Raw genomic sequence first — 26,968 nt, 5'->3', positions numbered from 1 at the left:
GGACACCCTGTATATACTGATGGATTATCTATGAAGAAAGTAGATGCAAATATCTACAAGATTCATATTTAGTATTTTTTTCATTTATTTTTTGTCAATAATTCGATTATTATGGACAGTGGACTGACAGATGTCACTGAGCTTGTTTGTCGCCATATTTGCCTAGCCTACTGAGACCCCAATCGTTTTCACGCTCCATGGAACGAGCAGAGCGTTTTTTGACGTCACAATGACGTAATTTGACAGTTGGTCAATCTACGATTTTCCTAAATTACGTCATCGTGACGTCAAATACGCTCTGCTCGCTCCATGGAGAATTGTAATGATTCTCTCTCTTCCTACCACTGGTGTGCAATGCAACCGTCATTTTGTACCAAAAACTGTAATTTTTTTGAAAATTTCCAGAAAAACGTGTAAAAGTTGTTTAGAATTCCTTGTAGAATGCATATTTTAGTTGAATGTCGAGTTTATGTGAAATGAAGTGAAAATAAAAAAATGAATCGTGCATATAAAGAGTAGAAGAAAAATATAAGAAAAAAAACCTTCTCGATAATAACCGCTGGGACAATATTCGCACAACCCTGTAGATCGATAAGATTGACTTTGAACGTATCGATTATATTCGCTGGACGATTTGGCGATCGTGTTCCCATATCGGTCTGTTATGTACACGTTATCGTCATACAACGGTCTTGAATAAGTAGTGTATCTAAAAACATGTTTTGTCGTGTAGTAAGTTGGTTTTTTACGGTTTTGTTCCAATGCACCTGTAAGGCTGTTGCACAGTGGAATAGTAATTGTTGTAATAAGGTGATCCATCATTTAAAATTCTGTATGTTCTGTAGGTTATAGGCTCACCTGAAGTTAGGCCAATTAGGGCTGGGAGGAGCAGCAGGGAACACAGAACTGTAGTCTTGATCCCCATCTAATTTTTCTTTAATTATAATTTAAAAAAAAAAATACAAAATTTACAATCACCACTTACGTTATTTCCACTCTCTCTATAAACCACACTGCACGAATAACAATAAATGTTTACCTACCTTAACTCTAATAAGTTTACCACCAGTTTTCCCCTCCAAGAAGTCTTGTTTTAAACGATATTAGGGAGCTCCAGTAGTATTTCGCAAATTTTACCGCCTTTACTAAGTAAAAATTGCCGTTGCTCTCTATAAAAATATAAAAGAAGGTGTTAACACAGTGATGTCATATGCAAATGATCCAGTATTTATTTGGGAATGGTTTCGATTCAAATCCGGCAATCCCGTTTTGGTTAGATAACGTGTCAGTTACTCCACTAACACCCACCGAAACTTTCAATTCTTGTATCATGATAACCACCTACAAAAGAGATTATTGCAAATTTTTTTTTTACTAAAATTTTTGACGTTTCACATAAAAATCAATGCTTGGCAACATTAAGTCGCTCCTTAAAAGGTAAAGGGTAATTACAATATAATTACTCATGAACGTCCTACATACAGTCCAGCCTTGATATTGTTAAATAATCAAGGTTTGTTTTGACTAATTTATAAATAAGTTATTAATTTCCTTTTAACTAACAATTTGCATATAAAATATTTTGTCTGAAGAAATAAGTGGTAGACTTAAATTTTGGAACCTAAATCGCTTTTATGCTAATTTTAGCAACCTTGATTTTTTTCAGAAATAAATTTTGTCCGGACTATTTGTTTCCTGTCCTATTAATGTGTAATTCATACATTCTTGCATGTTAAATGTAAGGGGACTTTAAAATTAAAGCTATAAAACAGAGTACACAAACGACAACTTTCATATAACACAGAGTGCACCAGGGATGTAAATAAATTGTTTGTCAATACTTCTAGTTTTTAATTTTTAAATAAAATTTTTTTAAGGTTGTAAAAATTTCAGACATTTAACCTGAAACGTTCCTGAGATATTGAGCAAAAACTCGAGAGTCAACTTTGACGCCCTCTAGCGGCTAAACTGGGCAACTTAGCCGTGCCCGCTCAACGTCTCGTAATAGCCTTGTTCATTAGCTTTCTTTTGTTATACAGTGGTTTTATACAGGGTGTTTCAAATAAGCGAGTTATGGACGGTTTTCTGGAAAACTGCACAAAAATTTAATCTAAATTAGGGATTTTTTGGGCCTACTATACTACCGGCGACCATTTTGGATTTTCTTCAATCAAAGTGGTTTTTTTGACTAACTTGAATCTGAGGAACACAAATTTGACGTCCATTTTGCTCTAACTGGCACCGTTTCGGAGGTGACCTTGAAATTATGTCAATTTTGACACTTTAGGGCTTGGCACCCTTGGAGAATGACATTTTTGACAAATGACACTTCTAGTCATTTTGTAATTTTAACCTGAAAGTATTTAAGCAGTTTAGGTTAATTTTGAAAAAAAAAAAATTCTGAAAAAAATCAGAAGGTAGGTCACCCTTGAAAATTCTTGACAATTGCAGTTTTTAATTTTTCAAGGTCAAACGGCGCATGGTACTAAAAAACTGTATAGAAGGTAAAAGTTGCATCCCATTGAGATGCATTTGTATAAAAAATTTCAGACCTCTAACCTGAAACGTTTCTGAGATATTGGGCAAAAACTGCAAAAAGCGAGAGTCAAGTTTGACGCCCTCTAGCAGCTAAACGGAACAACTTAGCCGTGCCCGTTCAACGTCACGTGATAGCCTCGTTCATTAACTTTCTTTTGTTGTACGGTGGTTTTATACAGAATGTTTCAAATAAGTGAGTTATGGACGCTTTTCTGGAAAAGTGCACAAAAATTTCGCTCAATAGGGAATTTCTGCTTTCTAGGAGGGTGGTCAAAGTACGGCTGCTAAAGCAAAAACAATTGAATATCGATACAAACATTTTACATCAAGTAGGCCTAGAATTTGACGTAGATTCCAGAAATCGAATAAAAAATTATATGTTTGGTTTGTTGCTCAAATTTGGGACACCCTGTATACTGATGGATTATCTATGAAGAAAGTAGACGCAAATATCTACAAGATTCATATTTGGTATTTTTTTCATTAATTTTTTGTCAATAATTTAATTATTATGGACAGTGGACTGACAGATGTCACTGAGGTTGTTTGTTGCCATATTTGCCTAGCCTACTGAGGCCCCAATCGTTTTCACGCTCCATGGAGCGAGCAGACCGTTTTTTGACGTCACAATGACGTAATTTGACAGTTGCTCAATATGTAGTTTTGTGGAATTACGTCATCATAATCATTTTCTGGAAAAGTGCACAAAAATTATTAATCTAAATTAGGGTATATAATAACTGGAATGGAGTATTTATTATACAATAAGACACAATAATTTAAATATGGCAGAAAGTGTAGAAATCGTTTAAACTAGGTGAGTAAAGGTAGAACAATTAGCTTTTAGCGCACGTCCATGGTAATTCTTTTCTGGACGTCGGTCCGGCATAATGGACATTGCGCAATTGGCAACGAACAATTGGAACAGCAACAAAAATGGCCGCAAGGCACGAAAATCACTTGGCACTGAAACGAAACCGTTTTAAATAAACTCATCGCTGATTGCGTCAATCGCAAACCTGACTGTCCAAACAAATGACACACTCGACCGTAGTGATGGCGTTTATGTTGTCTGTCAGTGCAGGCGGAGCACTCGGAGCGGTCTCCTCCATTAACGGCGCTGACGGGGAGTGATCACTGTGATCGCAGGAAATTCCTTCCTTATTTGACGCTACGTACAGAGAGTCCAGTATTTTTTGCCTCTCTGTCGCTGAGGTAATTCCAGCGTCCAGTAAATCAGCGTCTGTGATGGTTTTTGCTGTAAATCAGTTTAATTAAGCCCAATTTACACACAACCAAAGTAGCTTACATTGCGTTAGTTTAGCTAAAAATGGCACGCAATGCAACACTCCATTGATTAACAAAGCTTCAGCCAGTTTGGGGTCTAAATTCTTCTGAGCTTGGGACAATCCTTCAGGCAACCTGAAATAACGATTTTCTTTACTCAGGAATTGAAACATTTAGGCCAGTGAATAGCTCTGAAAGCTACCACGTGACCTGAAAATATACAGGTGTGGTAAATCCAAAACCGACCATAGGAAAACAGTGTAACTGACAGAGAAACGTAGATAATTGCATGCGTGGGACAAAGACAGTAAACGAAAAAAATACCAAGTAGGCCATATATATATACTTGGTATTTTTTTCGTTTACTGTCTTTGTCCCACGCATGCAATTATCTACGTTTCTCTGTCAGTTACACGGTTTTGGATTTACCACACCTGTATAGGGTAACATTAAACTGCGTTAATAACATTTTTAATACTTTTGAAGTAAACTTTGGTACTGTCTCAACCAGAAGTCTTCAACATCTTTTGTGTTGCGTTCCTCTAAGGCTTGTATAGTTGATATAAGTTGGGTCCTTCGGATTTGCTGTTGCTCCAACAAATCCATTAGTAACATGGAAAGACGAAGCCGTTTTTCTGCCAGGTCATTCTGAAACGTACTTTCTAGAAATTTGTAAAAATCCCAAATAGACATCAGTACAATGTGCCGGTCCGTTTTCAACTTTTTCCGGTCTAATTCTATGTTGGTTAAGCCGGCAAGTTGGGATTCAACCAGTCTGACTTGCTGCACTAAACCCCAACTACGCAAATCACCTCTTTCAAGCAAAGTGCTCACCGCAGCTTTCTGCAGGTCGCTGTCTACCGTTAGTTGCTGGATTAAATTTGATTTTTGCTCGTCTTGGTTATGCAGAATTTCCGATAGTTTTACGTCACTTTGTGCCTCCCTAACAAAGGCAAAACTTTCAGAATGTCCACCATTCGATAGCCATTCAAAAAATAAGTTGACTGAGTATTAGGTCATTTTTCTGAAAAACGTTTCCTAAGGAAGATACAAGAGCCCTCCAAATTTCAGTTTAAAAAACCGTTTTATAGTGTAAAACTGAACATTCAAGACTTGTGACAGTTCAATTTTCTACTGAATAGTCTACAAACTTGCTATTTACTACTAGGAATAGACTGCCATCCTGGTCGAGTGTCTAAAACTGGATTTCAAGAACTAAAAACAGTCCGGAAATCAAGACAAAGATTGTTCACATTTTTTACTACCAAAAATAATCTAAAAGTTGACTTTTAAGGCTAAAACTGACTTTACTAGGACTAAAGAGAGTACAAAAGTCTATTTTGAGGTCTTTAATTGGTGAACAACAGTCTGAATTTCTTAGAAATGCTACAATTTACTGCACCTATGAGTGTAGAAGTCAATTTAATAGTAAAGAAGCTTCAAATGACATTTTCAACACTCTGGACAGTGTAGAAACTGGCTTTTAGGCCTGATAAGTCAAAAACTTTATAAAGACAGTCTTGAAACTCGATTTGAGGCACTGAAAACAGCCTTAAAGTACTAAAAACAGTCCAGATTTTTAAGAAATACTCGAATTTTTAGCTCTGAGGTGTCTAGAAGTCGATTTAATAGTAACAAAGCTTGGAATAACATTTTAAGTCTATGAAGAATGTAAAAATTGTTTTTTTAAGTTTGCTATGTCAATAACTTGGTGAAGATAGTCTTGAAACTCGATTATCCAAGCTGAAAGCAGTTTTGAAGCACTAAAAATTGTCCAGAATTCTAAGAAAATTGAAAGCAAAGCAAAAAGTTAGTTTTCAAGACAATTTTCGTTAATCTAATGTCAATGTCCTGTATCTCAGACTATTTTCAAGACTGAAATATTGAAATTTGTCTTAAAATTATGAAAACTTACTTAAAATGCAAACTTTAAGCTTCTGATGTCTTTTCATTAGTTCATAGTCACTTTTTCACATTCATGTCAGTTTTTAAAGTTTAAATGTACGAATTTGTAGTAAAAAATTCTAGAAAAAGTAGTTTTTTATGTCTACAAGTCAATTTTCAATATTAAAGTCTCTCGATTTGCATGAAAACTAGTTACAAACACAATTTTTATCTTTTCTAAGTCAATTTTCAAAACTAAAGTCTTTCAGTTTGTCTGGAAACTATAAAAACTGGCTACAATAACATTTTTTTGGCTTCTTAAGTGAATTTTCCGTTTTCAAGACAATTTTTAAGTTGGGTTGGCTTAGTTTTGGGTCTTTGAACGTAATAACTGAATTATCTTATAAACGAAGTTTCAAATCAGAATTTTATGTGCTTGTTCCCAATTTGATCAAAATATTGCTCCAACGGTGTGACAGTTATGTATTTTCCTCAGGAAGCATGAATGACAACTTATTTTTTAATTGGCTATGGATTGGTGAATTATTGGACATTTATCACTGGACCACCCTGTATAGTTACTTACTGCTCTAAAATGCTTCGTGATTCGTTTTGTTTGTCTGAACTGTACTTATTAAATAAGTCACTTTCCTGTTTCAATATATCCTGCATTGCAACCAGAATGTCTGTTTTACGCAAGTCTTTATCATTAAATCTATAAAAAAAAAATGGTTTTTAAACGTTTTTTCTGGTTTTTACTTAATTAGAGCACTTGTCCACTGTGGCCATCAATTTGGTTTTTTCCTCTTCCTCCTTTTCAAGCAAACGAGCTGCAGGTTCGCGATTTAGAGTTAGCAGACTGTTAATTGCTACATTTGCATTGTTTTCAGCTGAAACTCATTAACTTCAAACACTCTCAAGATTTTTGAATTGAATTACCTTCCTGAAGTTGTTCAATCAAACGAAACCTTTCACTCTCTCTTTTCAGTTGAAACTTACCAATTTTCTGATCGAGGTTGGATTGACCCAGTGAAATTTGGTCCAACAACTATACACACAAATACTTAAAACAAATCGACAGTTTGGTTCAAAAAAGGGTACCAAATACCTGTTTTTTGTTCAGTTTATGAGCGTTTGCCATTTCGATTTCTTGTTGTTTTAACAGCTCATTATTGCGTTCCATCTCTAGGAATTCTTGAGCTTTTTTCAACTAAAATGTTAGAGCTAGAATGTGACTAGTTTAATAAAAAATTGAAATACACTTGCCTTTTTCTGCTCTAGCTCACATATTTGCTCCTAGAAACATAAACACTGATTATACAAGCTAAACTATATAAATCAGATAATTATTACTTGGAACTGATCTGTTTCAGGAACAGGCTCAGGCAAATCCTGATTACCTCCATTTTTGTTATTATAATCGAATTCAACTCCCACATCTAAAAAAAAATGTTATTTTACCTTGTAAAGGTTTTACAGTTGAAACTTACCAGCACAAATATACTTTATAATAGCTTCGATACCGTTTTTAACGACCTCACTGGGAGGATAACAAAACTGATCACAATTCAAGTGCAACACTGTTAATTGACTTAGTTTGTAAAAGCTTTTAGGCAGTTTGGTGACTGGATTTTCCTCTATGTTTAGTGTGTGCAGGGATTTTAACAGTCCAATATCTTCCGGTAAGTGCTTAAGTTTATTGTGACTTAGGGTGAGTGTTTTTAAATTGACTAGTTTGCACAGGGAGTCTGGTAGTGTTTTTAATTTATTGTGCTCTAAATATAATTCCTGCAAATAATTATAAGGATGAAACTGATCAAGTTGGTGGTTAAGTCACTTTCTGTCCGTAATCATTGACAAAAAGTAATATATTACTTTCGCCATTTTGAACTGCTTTGTTTATAGGGGGCGCTGTGCTAACGTTATGAATCATGGATAAACCCTTCAATCCATGGCCTACTATACTAGAAAACCCTGGAAGGTGCTTGTCAAAAATTCCAATATGGCGGGAATATTGGTGACAGTTTGTATTTGTGTGGAAATTGAGTTTTTTGAGGATTAGATGAATTTTTATGGTTTAAAATCAAGTTATTTGCGTAAGTTATTTTGGTTTGCTGCCGTTCATAAGTTTTTCAAGCCACATTGTAACAGCAATTCAGGAAAAAGCCTTTTTTACTTTACAAAAAACCGGATCTAACTCAACAGTGGTTGAACACTTTGATTTTACTCCAACACTATACTCAATGGTAAGTACAAGTGCTTTCTAGTACAGTAAACTTATTAGGCACTTCTTCTTACATGCACAGGTATGTGGCTTTCATTTTAAAGCATCCTTGCCTTTGTGTAGAAAAAGCTCTATCTAATACATATCTGGATCAGGAATGAACCTTTCTTTGATTTTTCGGTGCTCAATCTCAACCTAATTTTTTAGTAAACAGGGTAGCCCTAGGAGTTTTTAATTTGCAAGTAAATAATGACTTAACCACCTTACTGGCTGACTAATAATAAACTAACCTGCAAATTAGGGAGTAATCCAACATCAGCAGGCAAACACTCAAACTCATTATGTGCAAGATTCAAAATTTTCAAATTTCCTAAATCCTTCAAGTTACCCCCTCCTGAAAGGGACTGTAGGTGGTTGTGACACAACACCAAAGATTCCTTAAGGAACACATTACAAAGAGAGTAGATATTACTGGGAATTTCAGTCAAACCACATCCGGATATATCGAATGTAAGCTCGGGAGACTCTCTAGCCTAGAATTGTGCTATTGCAACTTTTCCCAGTTTTGATGCACTTAGTTTATCATACCAAATACAGTTTGTGTTCCAACAGTTTCTTGTCGCAAGACTTTTTCCGTCTGAACATGTTACAACTGGATGATTCACATGTTAAGTAGGAAATAAGTAAGATCCACCTGTTAGTCATCTAATTACTGATTGTTTCTAAAAGAGAAATTTAACTGAATTGGGTTTGAAAATTGTTTTTTTTTTTATGTACCTTGTAACTACTTAATAGAAGACTATTATCTTGTTCTTTGGTCATAACTTTAATGATTTATATCATTATTTTCAGCTTATTGTTGTTATTGTTGTTGATAAACAGTCAGCTGATTTTGACGTTTCATCCAACGTTCTCAACTGGGCATTAGCACTGTTTGGCAATAAGCCAACCGCAATTTTTAATCCACAAAATGTAGTTGGCAAATCAATCAAATGATTAACAAAATAAACAAACAAATTAAAATCACTTCCAAAAGTGATAACAATTTGTGATCAAATTTACTGGAAAAACCCAAATCAATAATTATTATAGATTGATAAAGGCTCTGGCAATAATCAGTAATAATCGCATTAGCAGGAATTAAGACTGCGTTAATAATGATTAATACACCCACAATCAATTAAATAATAGTAATTGAAGTGTTTTTTTGCAGTGTAAATAAGGGGTTGGTTTGTAACCCCCCTCCTTTGAATATTGCAAGGGAAATCGTTTACTGAATATTTCACGATTCCAGTTGAAAAACAAAATATGACGATCAATAAAACAACAGAACGGAATGTTGATTAGCCATGATATTTTGACGTTCCTTATCTTATCAAACCGTTTACGTGTGTACGTCTCTCTCTCTGGCAAACAAACTTTTCGGGTATTTTCCTCAGTTGGAAAAATGACGTGCACACGTGATTTGAATATACACGATTGTTAAGTGAAATGTGACTGTTTTTAGGTTGTGCGGCTGGATTTGACTACGGTGAGAATTGACCAATAAAAAAGACTTAAGCAAGATCAATAGTAGACTATAAAAGAAGTGTTTTCGTCATTTTATGTATTTAAAAAAAAAAACTTTTCTAATTTGGAAGATAACCAGCCTTTATCTGATTTTAAATTATTCTTCCTTATAATCTTATCTTTCACCAAATTCTGCACGTGCTGGTGAACGCTACAAGTCCATTAATGAGTTCCTAGTTTGTGATTGGTCAAGAAAAAGCAATAAGCTGTATTTCTTGACCAATCACAAACCATCCATCAGACTAAGACAGCATTGACAGGCTGTCATATTTTTTTTTGCTTGGTGTTAGGGTGGTATTAGGTCTGTTAGTAGAGGCAATTTCCAAATGAAAATCGGAAATTGCTGGCTTTTATTGGTTGAATGCTCACACGTGACATTGACATTTTAAGGGCAACGCAAATATTCCTCTGATTATTGGTTGGAGATTCGTTCTGCGAACAGACCTATTATTGCCCCGGGTGCAGTCACATGTCAATTGTCAAATGGGGAGGTTTTTAAATATCATTTGTTTGAGTCAATCAATTTGACTTTGACAGTTGCAAATTTAATTTTTTTTTGGGTCACGTGACTGTTTTATTTGTGATCTGAATTTTGACAGTTTAAATTTGGCAACTTTTTCAATTTAAAAACTGCAATTCTTGGGATCACACGTGACTGGACTACTAATAATTTTAAAACTCGATTTGAACTTTGACAGCTTTAGTTTGACGTCCCAGACTATTTTCAAGTTCACTGACTATTTTTTAACATCATCCTGTTGACATTTGATCTTTGACAGTTTCAATTCTAGTTTTTTCAGAGTCACCTGACTTTAAATATGTCTGTCAAAATGCAGCTCAAAACGACAATAAAACTATAAAGAAACCCTGATAATTGATTAACCCCATTATAGGTTTGTGGTAGGTGGTTCTGACAGTTCTGACTAATGATTGTTAGTTTGACATTGTTATTTGACCTGTCATTACCTTAAAAACTGTCAAAATTGTATCCATAAAGCTATAAAGTGCCATTCAGCTTATTATACTAATTTACACTGTTTTCAAGTCAAGTTTTGTAGCTTTACGGGATTTTTGACAGTTGCCACGTTTGTGACAGATCAAGCTGCGTCCAAAATTAACGGCTACATGTCACATCTGTCAAAATGACCGTAAAAGTATAAAGAAACCCTGAAAGTTGATTAACCTTATAGAAAATGTATTAAAATAATTCCATAGGTTTATGGTAGGTGATTCTGACAGTTCTGGAGTAATGATTGTTAGTTTGACATTTGTTATTACTTTAAAAACTGTCAAAATTGTATTTATGAAGCTACAAAAGCGTCATTCAACCAATTTGTTTTCATTTACACTGTTTTCAATTGGAACTGACAGATTTTCTTTCAAAACTTTATTCACTAGGGTTACGTGGCTGTTTTGATTACATTTTAAAGTAATTTTCTCAATTTCAACTTTGACAGATAAAATTTGACGTCTGAGATACTTTTAAAGGTCAAATCTGCATTATTCAGTCAAGTGACTTAATTAATTTTCTTAAACTATAATTTCGTAATTTTGGCAACGTCGCGTGGCAGAAATGATTGACATTTGACTTTCAGAACAACCATGGCCAACCAATCATCGGGAAGACCGGGTGAAAACAAGCGAAGATCGAACATGTCGTTGCCGGACAGAACGATCCCATTGGAAGACTTGTCGGCGAAAGTGAGACGAAACACAATCACCGAAGGCAACGTTGCCAAAGTGCGCAAAAAATCCAAAGCTCCTTTAACGCCCACCATTCACGAGGACGATACCAGCGAAACGGATCAGAACCCGGTGTTTAGCGTGGAAAATGAAACGAGGAAAATTGCTAGGTATTTGGACACCCTGTATAATAATTGTAGCCTAAAGTATTCTCTACAAACTGTCACATAGCGTGTGTTTGTACCAGAAATGTCAACTAACCGAGTTATTGGACGAAAACGCCCGAGTTGCAGTGTAAGGTTGCGAATTCCACTCCTGCCACTTTGACAGTCCATAACTCGGTTATTTTGACAGGTATCGAGTTGATTTTTTTGGCAGATTGTACCTCAGAATATACTCTACAAAGTGTCACAAAGCGTGTTTGTACGAGAAATGTCAACTAACCGAGTTATTGGACGAAAATACCCGAGTTGCATTGTAAGGTTGACATTTCCACTCCTACCATTTTGACAGTCCATAATTCGGTTATTTTGACAGGTATCGAGTTGCTTTTTTTGGCAGATTGTAGCCCAAAGTATACTACCAACTGTCACAAAGCGTGTTTGTACGAGAAATGTCAACTAACCGAGTTATTGGACGAAAATTACCGAGTTGCATTGTAAGGTTAAGAATTCCACTCTGTTTAATATTTTTCAAAGCAAAATTCCTAGAAAACCGACGTTGCCAAAACTAGAAAAACTACGATTTGACAGCTGTCAGACTGTCATTATAACTTTGCGTTTGATTCGATGATTATCTCACTATTCTAGGAAAATCTCGAGCGGATCGAGAATCAGTTCGGCAACCGGCTGCGATAATAAAGCGTACGAGGGCAGCTTGAAAAGAAACGGTTCGACGACCACCAGCGTTCGAAGCGGCAGTTTGGAGTAACTTTTTGACAGCACCCGGTAAAGCGACAAATAATACGTTGTTTATGTTCCAGAATTATCCAGGAGCAGTACTGTTGCTGCACCAGACGTACCAAGTGCGAACAAACCCTCCTAGTCACCGTTACCGTTTTAGTTGTAATTATTGTGGTACTTTTGATTGTTGTCGTAGTTTTGGCCAAAAACAATAAACTACACAATCTACTTAATTTACAAAATATTTAGTAGAAAAGTGTTAAATTAATTTATATAAAATGGCTGTGTACTGTGTACATAATGTGATTATTTTTATATAATAACAAAATTTTATATTTTAGAATAAAGATTTACTGATAGTTTGATGAACCTGGTCAATATTATGATTATCGCACAATGGTTCCCACAGTGTCAAAGGTTGCAAAAGATAAGTGGTGGTACCGAGATAACTTTACGGTCTAATTCAGTCATTAGTTGGCCAGTCAACGCAATTGTGCACTATAAACGGGAGTGGCAATGTGGTACTGGTACCATTGTCTGGCTTTGTTAAGTTTGGTGGTTCTAGCCCATACTGTAGGCCCACCAATACCATCACCGACTGAAAAGCCTCCAACCCTTAATTGCGGCTACAAGGTAACTTGAAACAGCTCCAACAATGGTGTACTACCATTTGTTTATTACAGTCCTGTCATCCTGTTAAACCAGAGTTTATCAATGTGCACCTAGTACCGCACACTCACGATGATGTTGGATGGTTGAAGACTGTAGATCAGTACTATTACGGGAGTAAGTTTGGCAACATTGTATTTTGGGTACACAAACTGGAAGAAACATCCACCAAGTTTAAATATAAATATAAAAAAGTGATAAAAAATAGTAAATTTTGACGCCCTCTAGCAGTCAAAGTTAAAATTGTCAAAATTATTAGACAATAATTGAAAATTTTCAAAATACATAGTCAAGTAGTGAAAACACAAAGTAAAATTGTGGAAATTCGAAAAAAATAATACAGAACTGTTAAATTACACAGTTGTCAAAATAAAAATTACAATTTAACTTAATTATTTATTTTAAATGGAACACCGTGTATATTCTTAGGACACGTGATAAGTATAACTCAGGGCAATTCATTGACTCACCTAAACAGTGCAATAGAGAATATTAGCATTTTTTGAGATACTTAAGTTCAAAAATGTGTTTTTCAGGACAAACTGGGTTAATAGTGTTTTTCAATGCCACAAAATCCGTTATTTTAAATGAGACACAGTGAGGTAATTGGTCAAAAACACCAGCTGCTTTTGGTTTGGTTATTAAAGCCAATCTGTCACTTTGACACTTTACATTAAATTTCTACTATCACTTTAAAAGTATTTGCACTGTTAAAGTTAAAATTCAAAATTTTTCTCCAAAAAATTGCAAGAGTGCACCACCCCCCCCCCCACCCTTTAAAAATTTTTATTTTTTTACAAAAAAAAGGTACATTTTTCGGAAAAAGTGTACATAAGAGAAAAGTTGCGTCTTGTCGAGATACATTCTCAGTAAAAAGTTTCAACCCCATCAATTAAACCGTTTTGGAGATATTTACGAAAATGTTGGAAAATTTTAAGGCAACTTTGACGCCCTCTAGCGGCCAAACGGTACTACTTAGCGATGTGCACTCGACGCCAAACGATAGCCCCATTCATTGCCTATCTACGATCTTCTCTTATATTTATGCAGAAAGTTTCAAATAACTAAGTTATGCACGATTAAATGGAAATGTGCACCAAAAATGTGTCAAAATTGGACATTTTTGGACCCCTTAACAGGCTACTTTTATCAGTACCAAAATATTGGTATTATTTCCCTGAAATTCACTAGATAAACTAAGTTGAGCCCAAAAATCTCAATTTTGGTGTCAGATTACTGGTAGGTGGTACCACTTTCGAGATAACCTAAAAAATATTCACTTTTTACACTTTGGCTGAATGTTTTCTGTCTTTGTCTCGCGCATACAACTTCTCTGTCCGTTGCACGGTTTCTCTATGATCAATTTTTCGTAAATAACTGAATAAAGCAACTCACTACAAAGCAGCTGCTTTTTTGACCAATCACAAACATGACTGACAATGTTGCCAATCATAAATTAGACAAAAACTCCGTTTAAGGTAATACGCCGGGTAATAATAGCCAAAATGCTGGGGTGCAATACATTTTGGACACAGTGGTGGATTCTTTGATGAAAGACAAAAGTCGCCGGTAAGTCACGTGGTAATAACATTCTAGACATTTTCGCCCACTACTTTTCCAGGTTTATCTACGTTGAAACCGCCTTCTTCTGGAAGTGGTGGATCAAACAGCACGACATTGTCAAAGCCAGGGTGCGTAACTTTGTCAAAACCGGCCAGTTGGAGTTTATTGGAGGCGGTTGGTCGATGAACGATGAGGCCACCACCAACTATCAAAGCATCATCGATCAGATGACCTGGGGATTGAGGTTGGTTCTGACATTTTTTTAAGAAGTTTAAAAAATGTGACCAAAACAGGAAGTTGAATGACACTTTTGGGGAGTGCGGTAGACCAAAAATTGGCTGGCAAATTGACCCATTTGGACACAGCAAGGAAATGGCCAGTATTTTTGCTCAGCTGGGTTTCGACGCGGTGTTGCTGGGCCGAATCGACTACCAGGAGAAACGTGTCAGATGGACGACCAAAACCCCGGAAATGGTGTGGCAGGCTAGTGACAGTTTGGGCGAAAGCAGCGACATCTTCACGGGAATTTTGTACAATACTTACGGACCTCCACCTGGTTTTTGTTTTGATCTGCTCTGCGATGATGAGCCTTTTATCGATGACAAGAAGAGTTTTGAGTACAATGTTGACAGCAAAGTTGACAACTTTATCGAGTACTTGGATAACGTCACTCAAGTGTACACTACCAATAACGTACTGATTACTATGGGCGAGGATTTCAATTACCAAGATGCTGAAGTTTGGTTCAAAAATTTGGATAAGCTCATCTAGTAAGTTGTTTATTCAGTTATTTACGAAAAATTGATCATAGGAAAACCCTGCAACGGACAGAGAAGTTGCATGCGCGAGACAAAGACAAAAAACATTCAGCCAAAGGCTACACTGTAAAAAGTTAATATTTTTTAGGTTATCTTGAAAGTGGTACCACCTAACAGAAATCTGACACCAAAATTGAGATTTTTAGACTCCACTTAGTTTATCTAGTGAATTTCAGGGAAATACTACCAATATTTTGGTACTTATAAAAGTACCCTGTTAAGGGGTCCAAAAATGTCCAATTTTGACACATTTTTGGTGCACATTTCCATTTAATCGTGAATAACTTAGTTATTTGAAACTTTCTGCATAAATATAAGAGAAGATCGTAGATAGGCAATGAATGGGGCTATCGACTGGTGTGGAGTGTACATCGCTAAGTAGTACCGTTTGGCCGCTAGAGGGCGTCAAAGTTGCCTTAAAATTTTCCAACATTTTCGTAAATATCTCCAAAACGGTTTAATTGATGGGGTTGAAAATTTTTACTGGGAATGTATCTCAACAAGACGCAACTTTTCTCTTATGCACACTTTTTCCGAAAAATGTACCGTTTTTTTGGAAAAGAATAAAAACTGAAAATTTCACATTTTTTAAAAGAGGGTACCTTGCAATTTTTGGAAAAAAAATTTGAATTTTTAATTTTGACTTTAACAGTGCAAATACTTTTAAAGTGATAGTAGAAATTTAATGTAAAGTGTCAAAGTGACAGATTGGCTTTAATAACCAAGCTATGCATTGAAATGTGCTGAAAAATGAGAAAAAACTTCTATTTTTTAGGTTATCTCCAAAATGGTACCACCTACCAGTAATCTGACAACAGAATTGAGATTTTTAGACTCAACTTAGTTCATGTAGTGAATTTCAGAGAGATAGTACCAATATTTTGGTACTTATAAAGATATCCTGTTAAGAGGTCCAAAAATTCCGATTTTGAAGAAAATTTGGTACATTTCTCCATTTAATCGTGAATAACTCACTTATTTGAAACTTTCTGCATAAAGACAAGAGAAGATTGTAAATAGACAATGAATGGGGCTATCGCTGGCTGTCGAGTGCACATCGCTAAGTAGTACCGTTTGGCCGCTAGAGGGCGTCAAAGTTGATCTAAATTTTAAATTTACTGGAACTATACACTATAACTCTAACTGTTTTTGACAGTTATGTGAATCAAAGACAAAAAAACGGTTCCAAATACAACCTAATCTACTCCACACCGTCATGTTACGTCAAAGCCGTTCACGATGAAGCTGGCAGTCGCAGATGGCCCGTGAAGAATGACGATTTCTTCCCTTACGCCTCAGATCCACACGCCTTCTGGACCGGCTATTTTACCTCCAGACCTGCAGTGAAACGCTACGAAAGATTAGGAAACAACTTCCTTCAGGTAGATTTTTAAAATTCTCCTCTTAACTCGGTTTGAAGACGACCTTTCCACAGATTTGCAAACAACTCTACGCGATGGCCGACCTAGGTCCGGAAGATCGAGTCGATTTGAACGTTCTCAGAGAAGCGATGGGTGTGATGCAGCACCACGACGCCATCACCGGGACTGAGAAGCAGCACGTGGCCGATGACTACACCAGACACCTGGAGCAGGGTTTCGAAGAGTGTCAACTGGTCATCACAGCTGCCGTCAAGTACCGTACAAACCCATCCATACAAATTGTTTGTTGTAATTTTGGTTGTTTCCAGCAAACTTCTCAATGTATCTATCACTTTGGATAATTGTCCTCTAGTGAACATCAGCCAGTGTGGCCCATCTGAAGATAATCACCAGTTTATGGTGACCGTTTACAATCCTTTAAGCAGACCAGTGAGCAAGGTGGTGCGAGTACCAGTTAACGGAACCAGCTTTAGTGTTCAAGACCTGGAAGGTTCCTCTTTGACTACCCAAGTCATCCCCATACCGGATTTCATCAAAAACATCCCAGGAAGAGTTAGTCGAGCTGAAAACGACCTTCTGTTCACCGCCCTGGACGTTCCACCGTTAGGTTGGAAGTCTTATTTAGTCATCACCAAGCAGAGTTCACCAGGTAGTGATGAAAGAGTTTTAAAGGTACTAACCCATAAAAACACTGAATTTTTTTAAAGAAAATCAATTTTCAAGCAGAGTTCAGCGTTTAATATCGATCCGTACACTGGCTTGGTGTCCCATATCAAAATTGGCAACTTAACCATACCTCTGGAGCAAAACTTTTACTTTTACCAAGGTTTCGTAGGGGACAACAGCGTCTTCGAGAATCGCTCCTCTGGTGCATACATTTTTCGACCACAAGGTGACTTGGTGAAAGTGACTGACAAGGTCCAGTACTCAATTCACGAAGGAAACGTGGTCGCCGAGCTTCACCAGGTCTTCAACGACTACATCAAGCAAATTATTCGAGTCAACTCGATTGATGATTACGTGGAGTTTGATTGGGTTATCGGACCTTTACCTTTCGAGTAATTCCCTCAAAACATTCACACTGAAATGAATCAAAACTCTCTATTTGTAGAGGACCTTTAGGAGTAGAGGTGATCACCAAGTACTCCACAACCATGCAGAGCAACTCCACTTTCTACACTGACTCAAACGGGAAACAGATCTTAAAAAGAACACGTGACTTTAGACCCACGTGGAGGGTGAACCTGTCAGAACCGGTGGCAGGCAACTACTACCCCGTGACGTCACAAATTTCCTTGGGGGATGACAGTATGGACTTGGCAGTGTTGGTGGACCGGGCTCAAGGTGGTTCCAGTCTCAAAGATGGCGAACTTGAATTGATGGTGAGTTGCTTATGGGTTGGTAGGGGTGTTACAACAATTTGGTGTAGCTTCACCGGAGGTGTCTTCATGATGATGCTTTTGGGGTGGGTGAAGCTTTGAACGAAACCGCGTTTGGGGAAGGTTTGATAGTCCGGGGGTCCCACTACGTCACTATAGCTCCAAAGCACTCAGATGGTTAGTATATAACCAGTTTTTGTGACAAAAAGTGTAAATAAGGATTATTCCAGCCAGGACTAAGGATATAGCCCAAAGAAGACTCTTAGACACTTGGACTTTTGTCTCACCTCTTAAAGAAGCTAAAATTAAAGATGTAAGTGGAGTTTTTTTTAAAACTTTAAAGCACTTTAAGAGGTTTGTCACAGTACACAGGACTCACCAAACCCTTACCTCAGAATGTACAAATTTTGACTTTGGAACCGTGGATTGGATTTAGTTTTCTCCTGAGATTGGAGCACGTGTACGAAACGGGACAAGCACTGTCACAACCTGTCGTGGTTGCCTTAAAGGTCTCTCAGCAGCTCACTTTGTCTCACCCCCAACTAACTAATTACTTTGCAGGACCTGTTCGCGGCCTTTAAAGTGACCAAGGCCACCGAAACCACCTTGGGTGGCAATCAATGGTTGGCCGATAATGAAAGATTGAAGTTCAACACCGGAGACGGTGTTGAAGAAACGCGGTACCAGGACGTGGTGTTGGAAAATCCTGAAGATGATACCGTTCAGAAATTGCTTAGGACTGCTAGGCATACGGTGATTAACGCTCAAGATGATGAGTTGAATGTTGTCCTCAATCCTGGACAAATCAGAACTTTTATTATTGATATCAAATCTAGATTATAATAATTTTTGAATAACTGTATATGTACAATAAATTTTTTTATCCCACTGTATATAAAAGCTTAAATTTGACTAACCATCTTGCCAACTGTCTAAAAATATATTGAGAATGAATGACTGTCTAAACATAGTCAAACCATAGATCCAAATTTGACAGTTCTGACGTTAAGGTTGCTTGCGTCACGTGGCACATATGTCATAACTGCCAAAACCGGTTAATCATCAATCAATCGGTCAATCCCTGTGATCTAAAGCTGTAGAAGATCTAAGTTGTCGAGTTACACTGAAAATTATGTTTAAAGCTATATTTAGCCAAATTTGACAGTTCTCTGACGCTAAAGAACACTTTTATACGTTTCTTACGTCACCTGACAGCTGTCATAACTGTCGAGACCCGTTCACCAATGATCCAAAACTATAAAATTGGAAATAGTTACTAATTTGAGAAATTACACTGAAAATTCAGTTTAAAGCTCCATGGAGCCAAATTTTACAGTTGGAACGTTAAGAAACACTTGGCTTGCGTTACGTGACAGCTGTCATACACGTGGCAGCTGTCGCAACTGTCAAAAATCACTCACCAGTAACCTGAAAGGGTAAAATATCAAATAAGTGTGTTTCTTTGAGGAATTGCACAATAAGTTGTATTTACACCCCCATGGACCCAAATTTGATAGTTTCGACGTTAAGGAAACACTTTAATACTTGACTTGCGTCACGTGACAGGTGTCACAACTGTCAAAAATCACTCAGCAGTGACCTGAAAATATAAAATATCAATTAAATGTGTTTTTATTAATTATTTGCGGACAAAATTACCCTGGAGCTTCTAATTATGTTGGAATAACGGTAATTTAGCAATAAATTTTTTGATCCTACTGTATAAGAGTTTAATTTATTGAGCCACCACACCCTTCGCATGCTCCATGGATCGAGCAGAGCGAATGTGACGTCACTATCGCGTATTTTGGCCAAACCACAATTTGATCAATTGTCAAATTACGTCATTGTGACGTTGTATTCGTTCTTCTTGCTCCATGAAGCGCGAAAACGAATGCGGCTTGTAGTTGCCATAGCAACGTTTTCTAAACACAAACATTTTAGAGAGCAATTGACTTGCGGCATTATAACCATGTTTTCAGTCAAACACAACGAATGTGTCGGTTTTGAGTCAAAATGGAAGGTCACCAAGTAAGTACCACTTTAAGTGAACTATTTACCTGCTAAAGCAATAACCTTTAAGGGTGTCAGTAAACACCCCCACCCAAACTACCGAGTTTTCGGTAAAAGAAATTGGTTGCACCACTTCGGACACAACATCAAAACCCATTCAAACCGATGTTCCCTGTGAACGTTCTGAAACAGTGGACATGGACAAACTGGCCAAATGGTTAAACTCAATCTACCCTAAAATGAAAGAGCAACTGGACAGAGCAAACACCTCCAAGGCGTTCCGCAACTACCGGCTTTTAGACGACCCCATAGAGGCTACCTGTAAGCTGGTACAGACTGTACAAGTAACCGTAAGGGAAGAAGGAAGCAAGGCTGTGAGTTTCACTCCAGAAAATTTAAAACCCAAACTACAATCAACCAATCAGATTCCATCAGTGGTGTCAAATCTACTGTGGAACAATTCGAGAAGCGCTCTGGCGATGACTTGCGGCTACAAACACAAGACCTGGTGCCACCACTCTGGAGTTGTTTGCGTGAACCAGCTGAACAGGGAGGAAAAATTGTTCCCCAGGAAACGACTGACTTGTGAATCGTGCGTTACCACCGCCAAGTTTCATCCTCTTCACAGTAACGTCTTGGCTGCAGGCACTTTTACAGGTTGTTTGCAAATTACAGCTTTACAAAATTATCTAAAGACTCTCAGGTCACGTGTATATCTGGAACATTGACAACGACCTGGACCCACTAATCTGTGACGTGGTAGGCCACGACGAATACGTCACTCACGTGACCTGGACCAGTGACGTTAACAGCCCCAAGTCGATTCTTCTGGCCACATCTAGTACAGATGGTTTGGTGAAAATCTGGAATTTCGATCTTTCTACAGGATGCTTGCAGCTGAAAACTTTGTAGGTGTTTCTGTGGAATATATAAAAATCTAAAGTGGGAGGGTTTTAGGTACAAAATTAAAACTCCAATTCTGGGTCGAATTAATCAATCCACCGAAATCTCCAAGTCGGTATTGGAGAAAGGTGATTTGGGGGTGGTTTGCTTTGATTTCTCTACCCACTTGCCTGACGTGTTTATCGTGGGTTTGGAGGGTGGCTTGGTGGTTAGGTGTTCAGTTTTAGGAGCAACCAAAACCAAAAGTAAACTGACCATAGTATTCACCATAATGTCCATTAAGGGAGGTTTTTTAGGTATCAACGACCTGCCATGTTTCGATCCAGTTTTCAAATACTACGAACCGCATGGAGGAGAAATTGTATCGGTTCAATGTTGCCCCCACAACAAAGATTTGTTCCTGACAAGTGGTACCGACGGGGAGGTCAGAATTTACGTCTTAAACCAAGTAAATCAATAACAAAATTCAATTAAAACATTATTGTAAACTCGTTTGTATAGGACGATCCAGCACAAGTGATTTTCACCAAATCCCCCTTGAACGACTTGTCTTTTGTTCTACACGAAGACCAACTCCTGGTAGGGTGTGGTCTGGGAGGCACCCTAGAAATATACCATCTAGTGCAAGGAAAGTCAATTCCCTTAACATTCAGCGAAAAAGTTCCTAAACAACTACTCACCAGTTTGACGGTTAAAGGGAATTGGGTGGCTGTGGGCGGTCAAGGTGGATTAGTGCAACTCTGGGCGGTACCATGGCGAAATATTTGCTTACAAAACAATCGTTTATAATAGTTAATTAGTGAGAATAAAGCTCCTAATAGTTTTGAAGTTTCTAAGTAATAATTTGCGTGACGTCACTGCAAACTTATCTCTCACAAACCATAGATTAATTAGGCAACCCGCCATAAAATGGCGCAGGCGCTTTTCATTTCATAACGGGAATAATTCAAGATGGCCGATCTAGAAACGAGCACGGACGTTCCGGAAGTTTCGGGTGACGAAATAATGCGTAAAAAATCGGAAAGTGAAAACTCCAAATCGACTCCCCACGATGAAGACAGCGAGAGTGCCGAGGAACAGCCCCTGGACGTGGGGATCCACTATTTGGTGCGCCGCAGCGACAATTCCTGGTGTAAGTACGCCGCTTTGTTTATTCTAACCTCCAAATCCAAGGGGGTTTTCGTGTTTTGTTTTCCCAAACACTGTCAACCTACTTTATAGACCCGGGGGAGATTATACAGTCCAGGTACAATGAAATCGAGAGGCAGTACGAGTATTACGTGCATTACGAAGGTTATAACAGACGGTTGGATGAATGGGTATGACGTCTGCAGGCTCAAACTGTAAAGGGGCTTAATTAAGGGTATTTTCAGGTTCCTAGAGGTCGGATAATGTCGTCCAGGTTCAACTTGACCGATGGACAAAAAATGCCGGATATGAAGGCTTGGAAAGAAGGTCCTGTTATAACTGACTTACTATCAGATAGTTCAGACAGGAAAATTACAAGAAACCAGAAAAGGAGGCACGATGAAATTAATCACATTCAAAAAACGTAAGTGTGTAGCAAAAATTACTTAATTTTGTAAAAAAACAACTTACAAAATTGCTGTACATTCAAATAATGTAATCTGTAAGAGTTGTTGTTATTTATTCACAGATGGCGCTGTAATAAAATTCGTACAGCGCCACCTATGACTCCTACCCTGAAATGGTGGTCAATAATTAATAATTTTATGGATGTAGTTATGCGGAAATGGACCCTACAACGGCGGCTCTAGAAAAAGAACACGAACAAATCACAAAAGTCAAATATATCGATAAGATCCAAATTGGTCGATTCGAAATCGACACTTGGTACTTTAGTCCCTATCCAGAAGAATATGGCCGACAATCCAAACTGTGGATATGCGAGTACTGTTTGAAGTATATGAGACTGGAGAAAAGCTACCGGTACCATATGGTAAGTGGGTAACTACAGGGTGAAAAACTGTAATGATCATAATTCTGAAAATTTGGTAGAATACCAAAAGAAATGTCAGTTTCAGTCAATCAGAATGAAACACCCTGAATATTTTTTTTTTCATGGTTTTTGTGTTCAAATAAGGTTGGTTTCAGTGGTTCTAGAACTTTTCAGATCGTTCCAAACCTTCTGATACGCTCTAGAGCCTTCCAGAAGGTTCTAGAAGTTTTTGACACCTTTCAAAACTTTGTTACAGCTCCTACAACCTTTCAGATACTTCTATAACGTACTAGAACGTTCTAAAGCCTACCAGAACACTTTAAAAGCTTCCAGGATGTTCTGAAGTTTGTCAGGGCGTTTTAAAATATTCTAGAACATTGCAGAAGCTTTCACAACATTCTAAAACTTTTCTGAGAGACAATAAAGACGTCCAGAAGCTTCTAGAAGTTTTTGACATCTTTCAAAGATCTCTTAAAGCTCCTACAACCTTCCAGAGACTTAACAAAAATTGATCTTGAATAACAGTTTTTAATCATCAAATGTCATTTGTCAAATCACGTGACCATTTTTAGGATTAAAACGTTATTGTGCATATAACATGACTATTTTCAAGCATCAAATACAAATTTCTGGTCACTGAGATCACGTGACCATTTTTAAAGCCTCAATGGAATTGTAAGGGGCACGTGACGGTTTTGAATGCTAAAATGGAATTTAAACGATCACGTGAGGGTTTTTAAGGTTTGAATGATATTCTTAAGGTCACGTGACTGTTTTTAATGCTAAAATGGAATTTAAACGATTACTTGAGGGTTTTAAGGTTTAAATGGTATTCTTAAGGTCACGTGACTGTTTTCAATCATCAAATACACATTTTAAAGATCACGTTACCATTTTTAAAGCCACAATAGAATATGACGTATATCTATAGACCTGTATATCGTATATGACGATATACAGGGTGCTGATTAAAACATGACGCATATTTCTTTTTTTTTTCAAATTTAGAGTGAATGCACTTGGAGGCAGCCGGTCGGTAAGGAAATATACCGGAAAGGAACTTTGTCCGTCTACGAGGTTGATGGAAAAGACCATAAGGTATTTGTGGCCCTTAAGGGCTTGGAACTGTCATGTAATGTCAATTTTTCAATTTAGGTTTATTGCCAAAATTTGTGTTTATTGGCCAAACTGTTTCTGGACCATAAAACCTTGTATTTTGACGTGGAACCCTTTTTGTTCTACATTTTATGTGAAGTGGACAAACAAGGTGCCCACATTGTTGGGTATTTTTCAAAGGTAGAAAAAGAACACTCTCAAAAAGAGAGGAATAAACTTTGAAATAATAAAATTACAGGAAAAAGAATCTCCGGATGGTAATAACGTGGCCTGCATCCTTACTTTACCCCCCTACCAACGTCAAGGCTACGGTAAACTGCTCATAGCCTTCAGTTATGAATTGTCCAGGTTGGAAGGGACAGTAGGTAGTCCTGAACAGCCTTTAAGCGATTTAGGAAAGTTGAGCTATCGCAGCTACTGGAGTTGGGTATTACTGGAGATTCTTAGAGATTTTCGTGGTACCTTAAGCATAAAAGACTTAAGGTTGGTTGTCCCTGTGTTTTTTCTTTCCAATTAACTGATTGTGTTGAAAATTCCAGCCAAATGACCAGTATTACCCAGACCGATATTATTTCAACGCTACAAAGCATGAACATGGTGAAATACTGGAAGGGACAGCACGTGATTTGTGTCACGCCCAAATTGGTGGATGAGCACATCCGATCTAGTCAGTATAAAAGGCCCAGACTGTGCGTGGACAGTAGCGCCCTCAGGTGGACGCCTCGTAGACACGTCAACAATAAAATTGGAAAAAAATAAACTTCCCAAAAATTCCATTCGTAGATCTTTTAATTTGTGATATTTTTTTATATTTAAGTATTTTTTTAATTGTAAGTAAGGTTCTGTTAATACACGAATTAAAGTTGTTTTATTCATTGACTGGTTAAGGAAAAAACCCTGAATTTTCTCCACTCCTGCAAATCACAGCACTTAATAGTTTGTGATTGGTCAAAAAGAGAGAGTCACGTGTTTACCGTTGTTTTCCTTTAAGGAATTATCACGTGATAATAATTGTGTTTTGCCTAAAACGGCAACGTTGATACTTATTTAATCAGTCAAGAAAGAAGATCACGGCGACGTCACCCTAACCCTATTTTACTGTTTGATTTGGATTTGTTTATTTTTTTTGCTGCAGTCATCAAAATGCTAATAGTAGTAAATATGAATTTAAAAAAATGGTGTTCCAATAATACTAATCAAGTTTCGCCATCCAACATGTTTCTACCTGTGCCGAGAAATCTGCAAATTCGGAAAACACTTGGTGCACACACAAAACTTGTCCTGTTGTGAAGATCATTTTATGGTAAGTAGCATACGATTGCTCAAGAAGAGATGTTTCTTCGTTAGTTTTAAGATAAAACTAAAGTTTGACTATAGTAGCATTCCCCATTTTGAACTTTTCTGGGTTACTTTTTTGACACATCCTGTACAGGCATAATAAAGTCACAATAAGCGCCAATTACGTATTTATACATGCAAATTTTGCGGGCTGTTTCAAGTACCTTAGGCCAAAAGGAGAGAGAGGGCGGAGCCTTTGGGCACCTGGTACCCGTCAACCAATTACACGCCAAGACACGCCTCGCTGTTACCGGAATTGGTACCCGGTTAATTGCGCCTGTTTACCTGTAAACAACCTATACAAACTGATGTTTCTCAATTTATGACTTACTAAATCTTTGTAATTACATATCTTATCTATGAAGCTGGGTATTTATAACAAACAGCATATTTAGTAGAGGGCTGAGTGGTGTGAATGGAAAAAAACTCAAAAAAAGTTAGAAAACACCATAGCGCCCCCTAATGAGGTTATTCTAAACGAATTTGGGCCACATTTATGTGAGTTTTCTGGTGTGATTAAAAGTCCAGTTGACTATGTTCCCTTCCATGTCAGGGCAAGTGAGATGTCAGAAAGACCGAAGCGAAAGCGGCCATGCCGTGGACACGCCATTCTGATTGGTTGGTCGCGTTTCTTTCTTTTTTTGTTTCTTCCTCTCGATTTTCGCTTGAAGATCAAGAAAATGGACTATTACCAAGCCACACGAAGAAAACAGTTAATTAGGGGTTGCTCTCTATGTGCAATATATGCGTATTACAGTATTGTGATTGCAAAAAAAAAGTGATACAAAATTGGTCAACTTTGACACCCTCTAGCGGCCAAACTGTCTAACCTTTCAACCTCAATAGGGACATTTTTAGAAAGCTCATTTCATTGGCTATCCATTGACGTATAAAACTCTACCAAAAATAGTGCAATTAAGCGAGTATTTGAGGATTAAACAAGAGGATGCACAAAAAAAGTGATACAAAATTGGTCAACTTTAACACCCTCTAGCGGCCAAACTGTCTAACCTTTCAACCTAAATAGGGATATTTTTAGAAAGCTCATTTCATTGGCTGTCCATTGACATATAAAACTCTACCAAAAATAGTGCAATTAAGCGAGTATTTGAGGATTAAACAAGAGGATGCACAAAAAAAGTGATACAAAATTGGTCAACCTTGACACCCTCTAGCGGCTAAACTGTCTAACCTTTCAACCTAAATAGGGACATTTTTAGAAAGCTCATTTCATTGGCTATCCATTGACGTATAAAACTCTACCAAAAATAGTACAATTAAAATTTTACCCCTCGGTTCAATCAAGATGGTGTAATAATCTGTTTCAAAGAATTAGCTAGAAAAATTTGGTTGTTTTCAAGATACCGTCCTAACAATACGTCAATGGGGTTTTAAAGGAATTAGTGGACACAAAAGAAATATCCCGCAGTACATAATTATCCACTTTTAGGTAAAAATCCCCCAAAAAAAGTTCGTGGAACGGATCCCTTATACAGTCAGCCGCCGCACTAACCTGACACATTGTCCGGTGATTTATCGGTTCGAGGACCGAAACGTAAATAGAATTCTGTTTTGTTGTACAATCAGGAAATACGAAAAGTGTCAAGAGTTTTCTGGGGGGGGTTGCGGAACAACATTTGGCGCCTGTCAGGGTTATTTATCATGCACAGTGTAACATAATCCGCAAAAATGTTGCCTGGAAGTAAGTTTGACTGTTAAAATCACAAATTGATGCCACCA

The 26,968-nt window shown here is 37.4% G+C and overlaps 7 protein-coding genes and 1 long non-coding RNA gene across 15 annotated transcripts in view; 6 read left to right on the top strand and 2 right to left on the bottom strand.

Moving 5' to 3' along the window:
• Nucleotides 1-26,968, bottom strand: part of aspr (asperous) — a 55,808-nt gene that overhangs the window by 4,140 nt on the left and 24,700 nt on the right. The window contains exons 1-3 of one of the 6 annotated variants that reach the window (XM_081991878.1): nucleotides 986-1,017; nucleotides 768-934; nucleotides 543-709 (exon numbers count right to left, since the gene is read on the bottom strand). In XM_081991878.1, the coding sequence (XP_081848004.1) occupies nucleotides 543-709; nucleotides 768-925 (325 nt within the window). In that variant the 5' untranslated portion in view covers nucleotides 926-934; nucleotides 986-1,017. Of the gene's footprint in view, nucleotides 1-542; nucleotides 710-767; nucleotides 935-985; nucleotides 1,024-26,968 lie in introns of those variants that run through there. The other 5 variants (XM_081991881.1, XM_081991879.1, XM_081991882.1 and 2 more) reach the window with 5 other exon arrangements.
• On the bottom strand, nucleotides 3,280-8,869 carry LOC145737258 (E3 ubiquitin-protein ligase LRSAM1-like). Its single transcript, XM_081991874.1, has 15 exons — nucleotides 8,711-8,869; nucleotides 8,522-8,655; nucleotides 8,224-8,466; nucleotides 7,200-7,497; nucleotides 7,063-7,148; nucleotides 6,976-7,005; nucleotides 6,818-6,919; nucleotides 6,649-6,757; nucleotides 6,482-6,599; nucleotides 6,296-6,424; nucleotides 4,525-4,768; nucleotides 4,304-4,473; nucleotides 3,848-3,960; nucleotides 3,558-3,796; nucleotides 3,280-3,504 (listed from the first exon to the last, which is right to left on the bottom strand). The coding sequence occupies exons 2-15, from the start codon at nucleotides 8,636-8,638 to the stop codon at nucleotides 3,382-3,384; spliced, it is 2,121 nt and encodes a 706-aa protein (XP_081848000.1). The 5' UTR covers nucleotides 8,639-8,655; nucleotides 8,711-8,869; the 3' UTR covers nucleotides 3,280-3,381.
• On the top strand, nucleotides 9,305-12,456 carry LOC145737265 (uncharacterized). Its single transcript, XM_081991887.1, has 4 exons — nucleotides 9,305-9,464; nucleotides 11,098-11,355; nucleotides 11,995-12,111; nucleotides 12,168-12,456. The coding sequence occupies exons 2-4, from the start codon at nucleotides 11,105-11,107 to the stop codon at nucleotides 12,334-12,336; spliced, it is 537 nt and encodes a 178-aa protein (XP_081848013.1). The 5' UTR covers nucleotides 9,305-9,464; nucleotides 11,098-11,104; the 3' UTR covers nucleotides 12,337-12,456.
• On the top strand, nucleotides 11,362-11,820 carry LOC145737267 (uncharacterized). Its single transcript, XR_014180336.1, has 2 exons — nucleotides 11,362-11,539; nucleotides 11,723-11,820. It is a non-coding gene; the product is annotated as an uncharacterized LOC145737267 (long non-coding RNA).
• Nucleotides 12,450-18,798, top strand: LOC145737257 (lysosomal alpha-mannosidase-like). 2 transcript variants are annotated; one of them, XM_081991873.1, is made up of 14 exons: nucleotides 12,450-12,720; nucleotides 12,771-12,873; nucleotides 14,235-14,325; nucleotides 14,378-14,563; nucleotides 14,613-15,089; nucleotides 16,294-16,519; nucleotides 16,573-16,772; nucleotides 16,828-17,191; nucleotides 17,246-17,577; nucleotides 17,631-17,901; nucleotides 17,949-18,075; nucleotides 18,129-18,211; nucleotides 18,264-18,407; nucleotides 18,460-18,798. In XM_081991873.1, the coding sequence occupies exons 1-14, from the start codon at nucleotides 12,604-12,606 to the stop codon at nucleotides 18,739-18,741; spliced, it is 3,003 nt and encodes a 1,000-aa protein (XP_081847999.1). In that variant the 5' UTR covers nucleotides 12,450-12,603; the 3' UTR covers nucleotides 18,742-18,798. The 2 variants fall into 2 exon arrangements, with proteins under 2 accessions (XP_081847999.1, XP_081847998.1); XM_081991872.1 differs by having other exon boundaries at nucleotides 17,243-17,577.
• LOC145737261 (cytoplasmic dynein 2 intermediate chain 2-like) lies at nucleotides 19,791-21,642 on the top strand. Of its 2 annotated transcripts, XM_081991877.1 has the most exons (7): nucleotides 19,791-19,929; nucleotides 19,982-20,285; nucleotides 20,337-20,568; nucleotides 20,615-20,819; nucleotides 20,869-21,059; nucleotides 21,111-21,262; nucleotides 21,316-21,642. In XM_081991877.1, exons 1-7 carry the CDS (start codon nucleotides 19,793-19,795, stop codon nucleotides 21,601-21,603), a joined length of 1,509 nt encoding a protein of 502 aa, XP_081848003.1. In that variant the 5' UTR covers nucleotides 19,791-19,792; the 3' UTR covers nucleotides 21,604-21,642. The 2 variants fall into 2 exon arrangements, with proteins under 2 accessions (XP_081848003.1, XP_081848002.1); XM_081991876.1 differs by having other exon boundaries at nucleotides 20,869-21,262.
• Nucleotides 21,747-24,756, top strand: mof (males absent on the first). Its single transcript, XM_081991885.1, has 8 exons — nucleotides 21,747-21,946; nucleotides 22,036-22,133; nucleotides 22,188-22,366; nucleotides 22,558-22,774; nucleotides 23,783-23,872; nucleotides 23,930-24,070; nucleotides 24,129-24,373; nucleotides 24,430-24,756. Exons 1-8 carry the CDS (start codon nucleotides 21,766-21,768, stop codon nucleotides 24,647-24,649), a joined length of 1,371 nt encoding a protein of 456 aa, XP_081848011.1. The 5' UTR covers nucleotides 21,747-21,765; the 3' UTR covers nucleotides 24,650-24,756.
• The window catches only part of ci (transcriptional activator cubitus interruptus), a 55,983-nt gene continuing 54,028 nt past the window's right edge, over nucleotides 25,014-26,968 (top strand). Inside the window, exon 1 of the mRNA XM_081991871.1 lies at nucleotides 25,014-25,193. The gene's annotated coding sequence lies outside the window, so the exon portion shown is untranslated. The remainder of the gene's footprint in view (nucleotides 25,194-26,968) is intronic.

Source organism: Ips typographus, linkage group LG13, assembly GCF_016097725.1.
Source record: "Ips typographus isolate SLU linkage group LG13, UJ_Ityp_2.0, whole genome shotgun sequence".
In the NCBI taxonomy this organism is placed as follows: Eukaryota; Metazoa; Arthropoda; class Insecta; order Coleoptera; family Curculionidae; genus Ips; species Ips typographus.
Note: the sequence above shows the minus strand (reverse complement) of the source record. Positions and strands in the feature narration are given on the sequence as shown.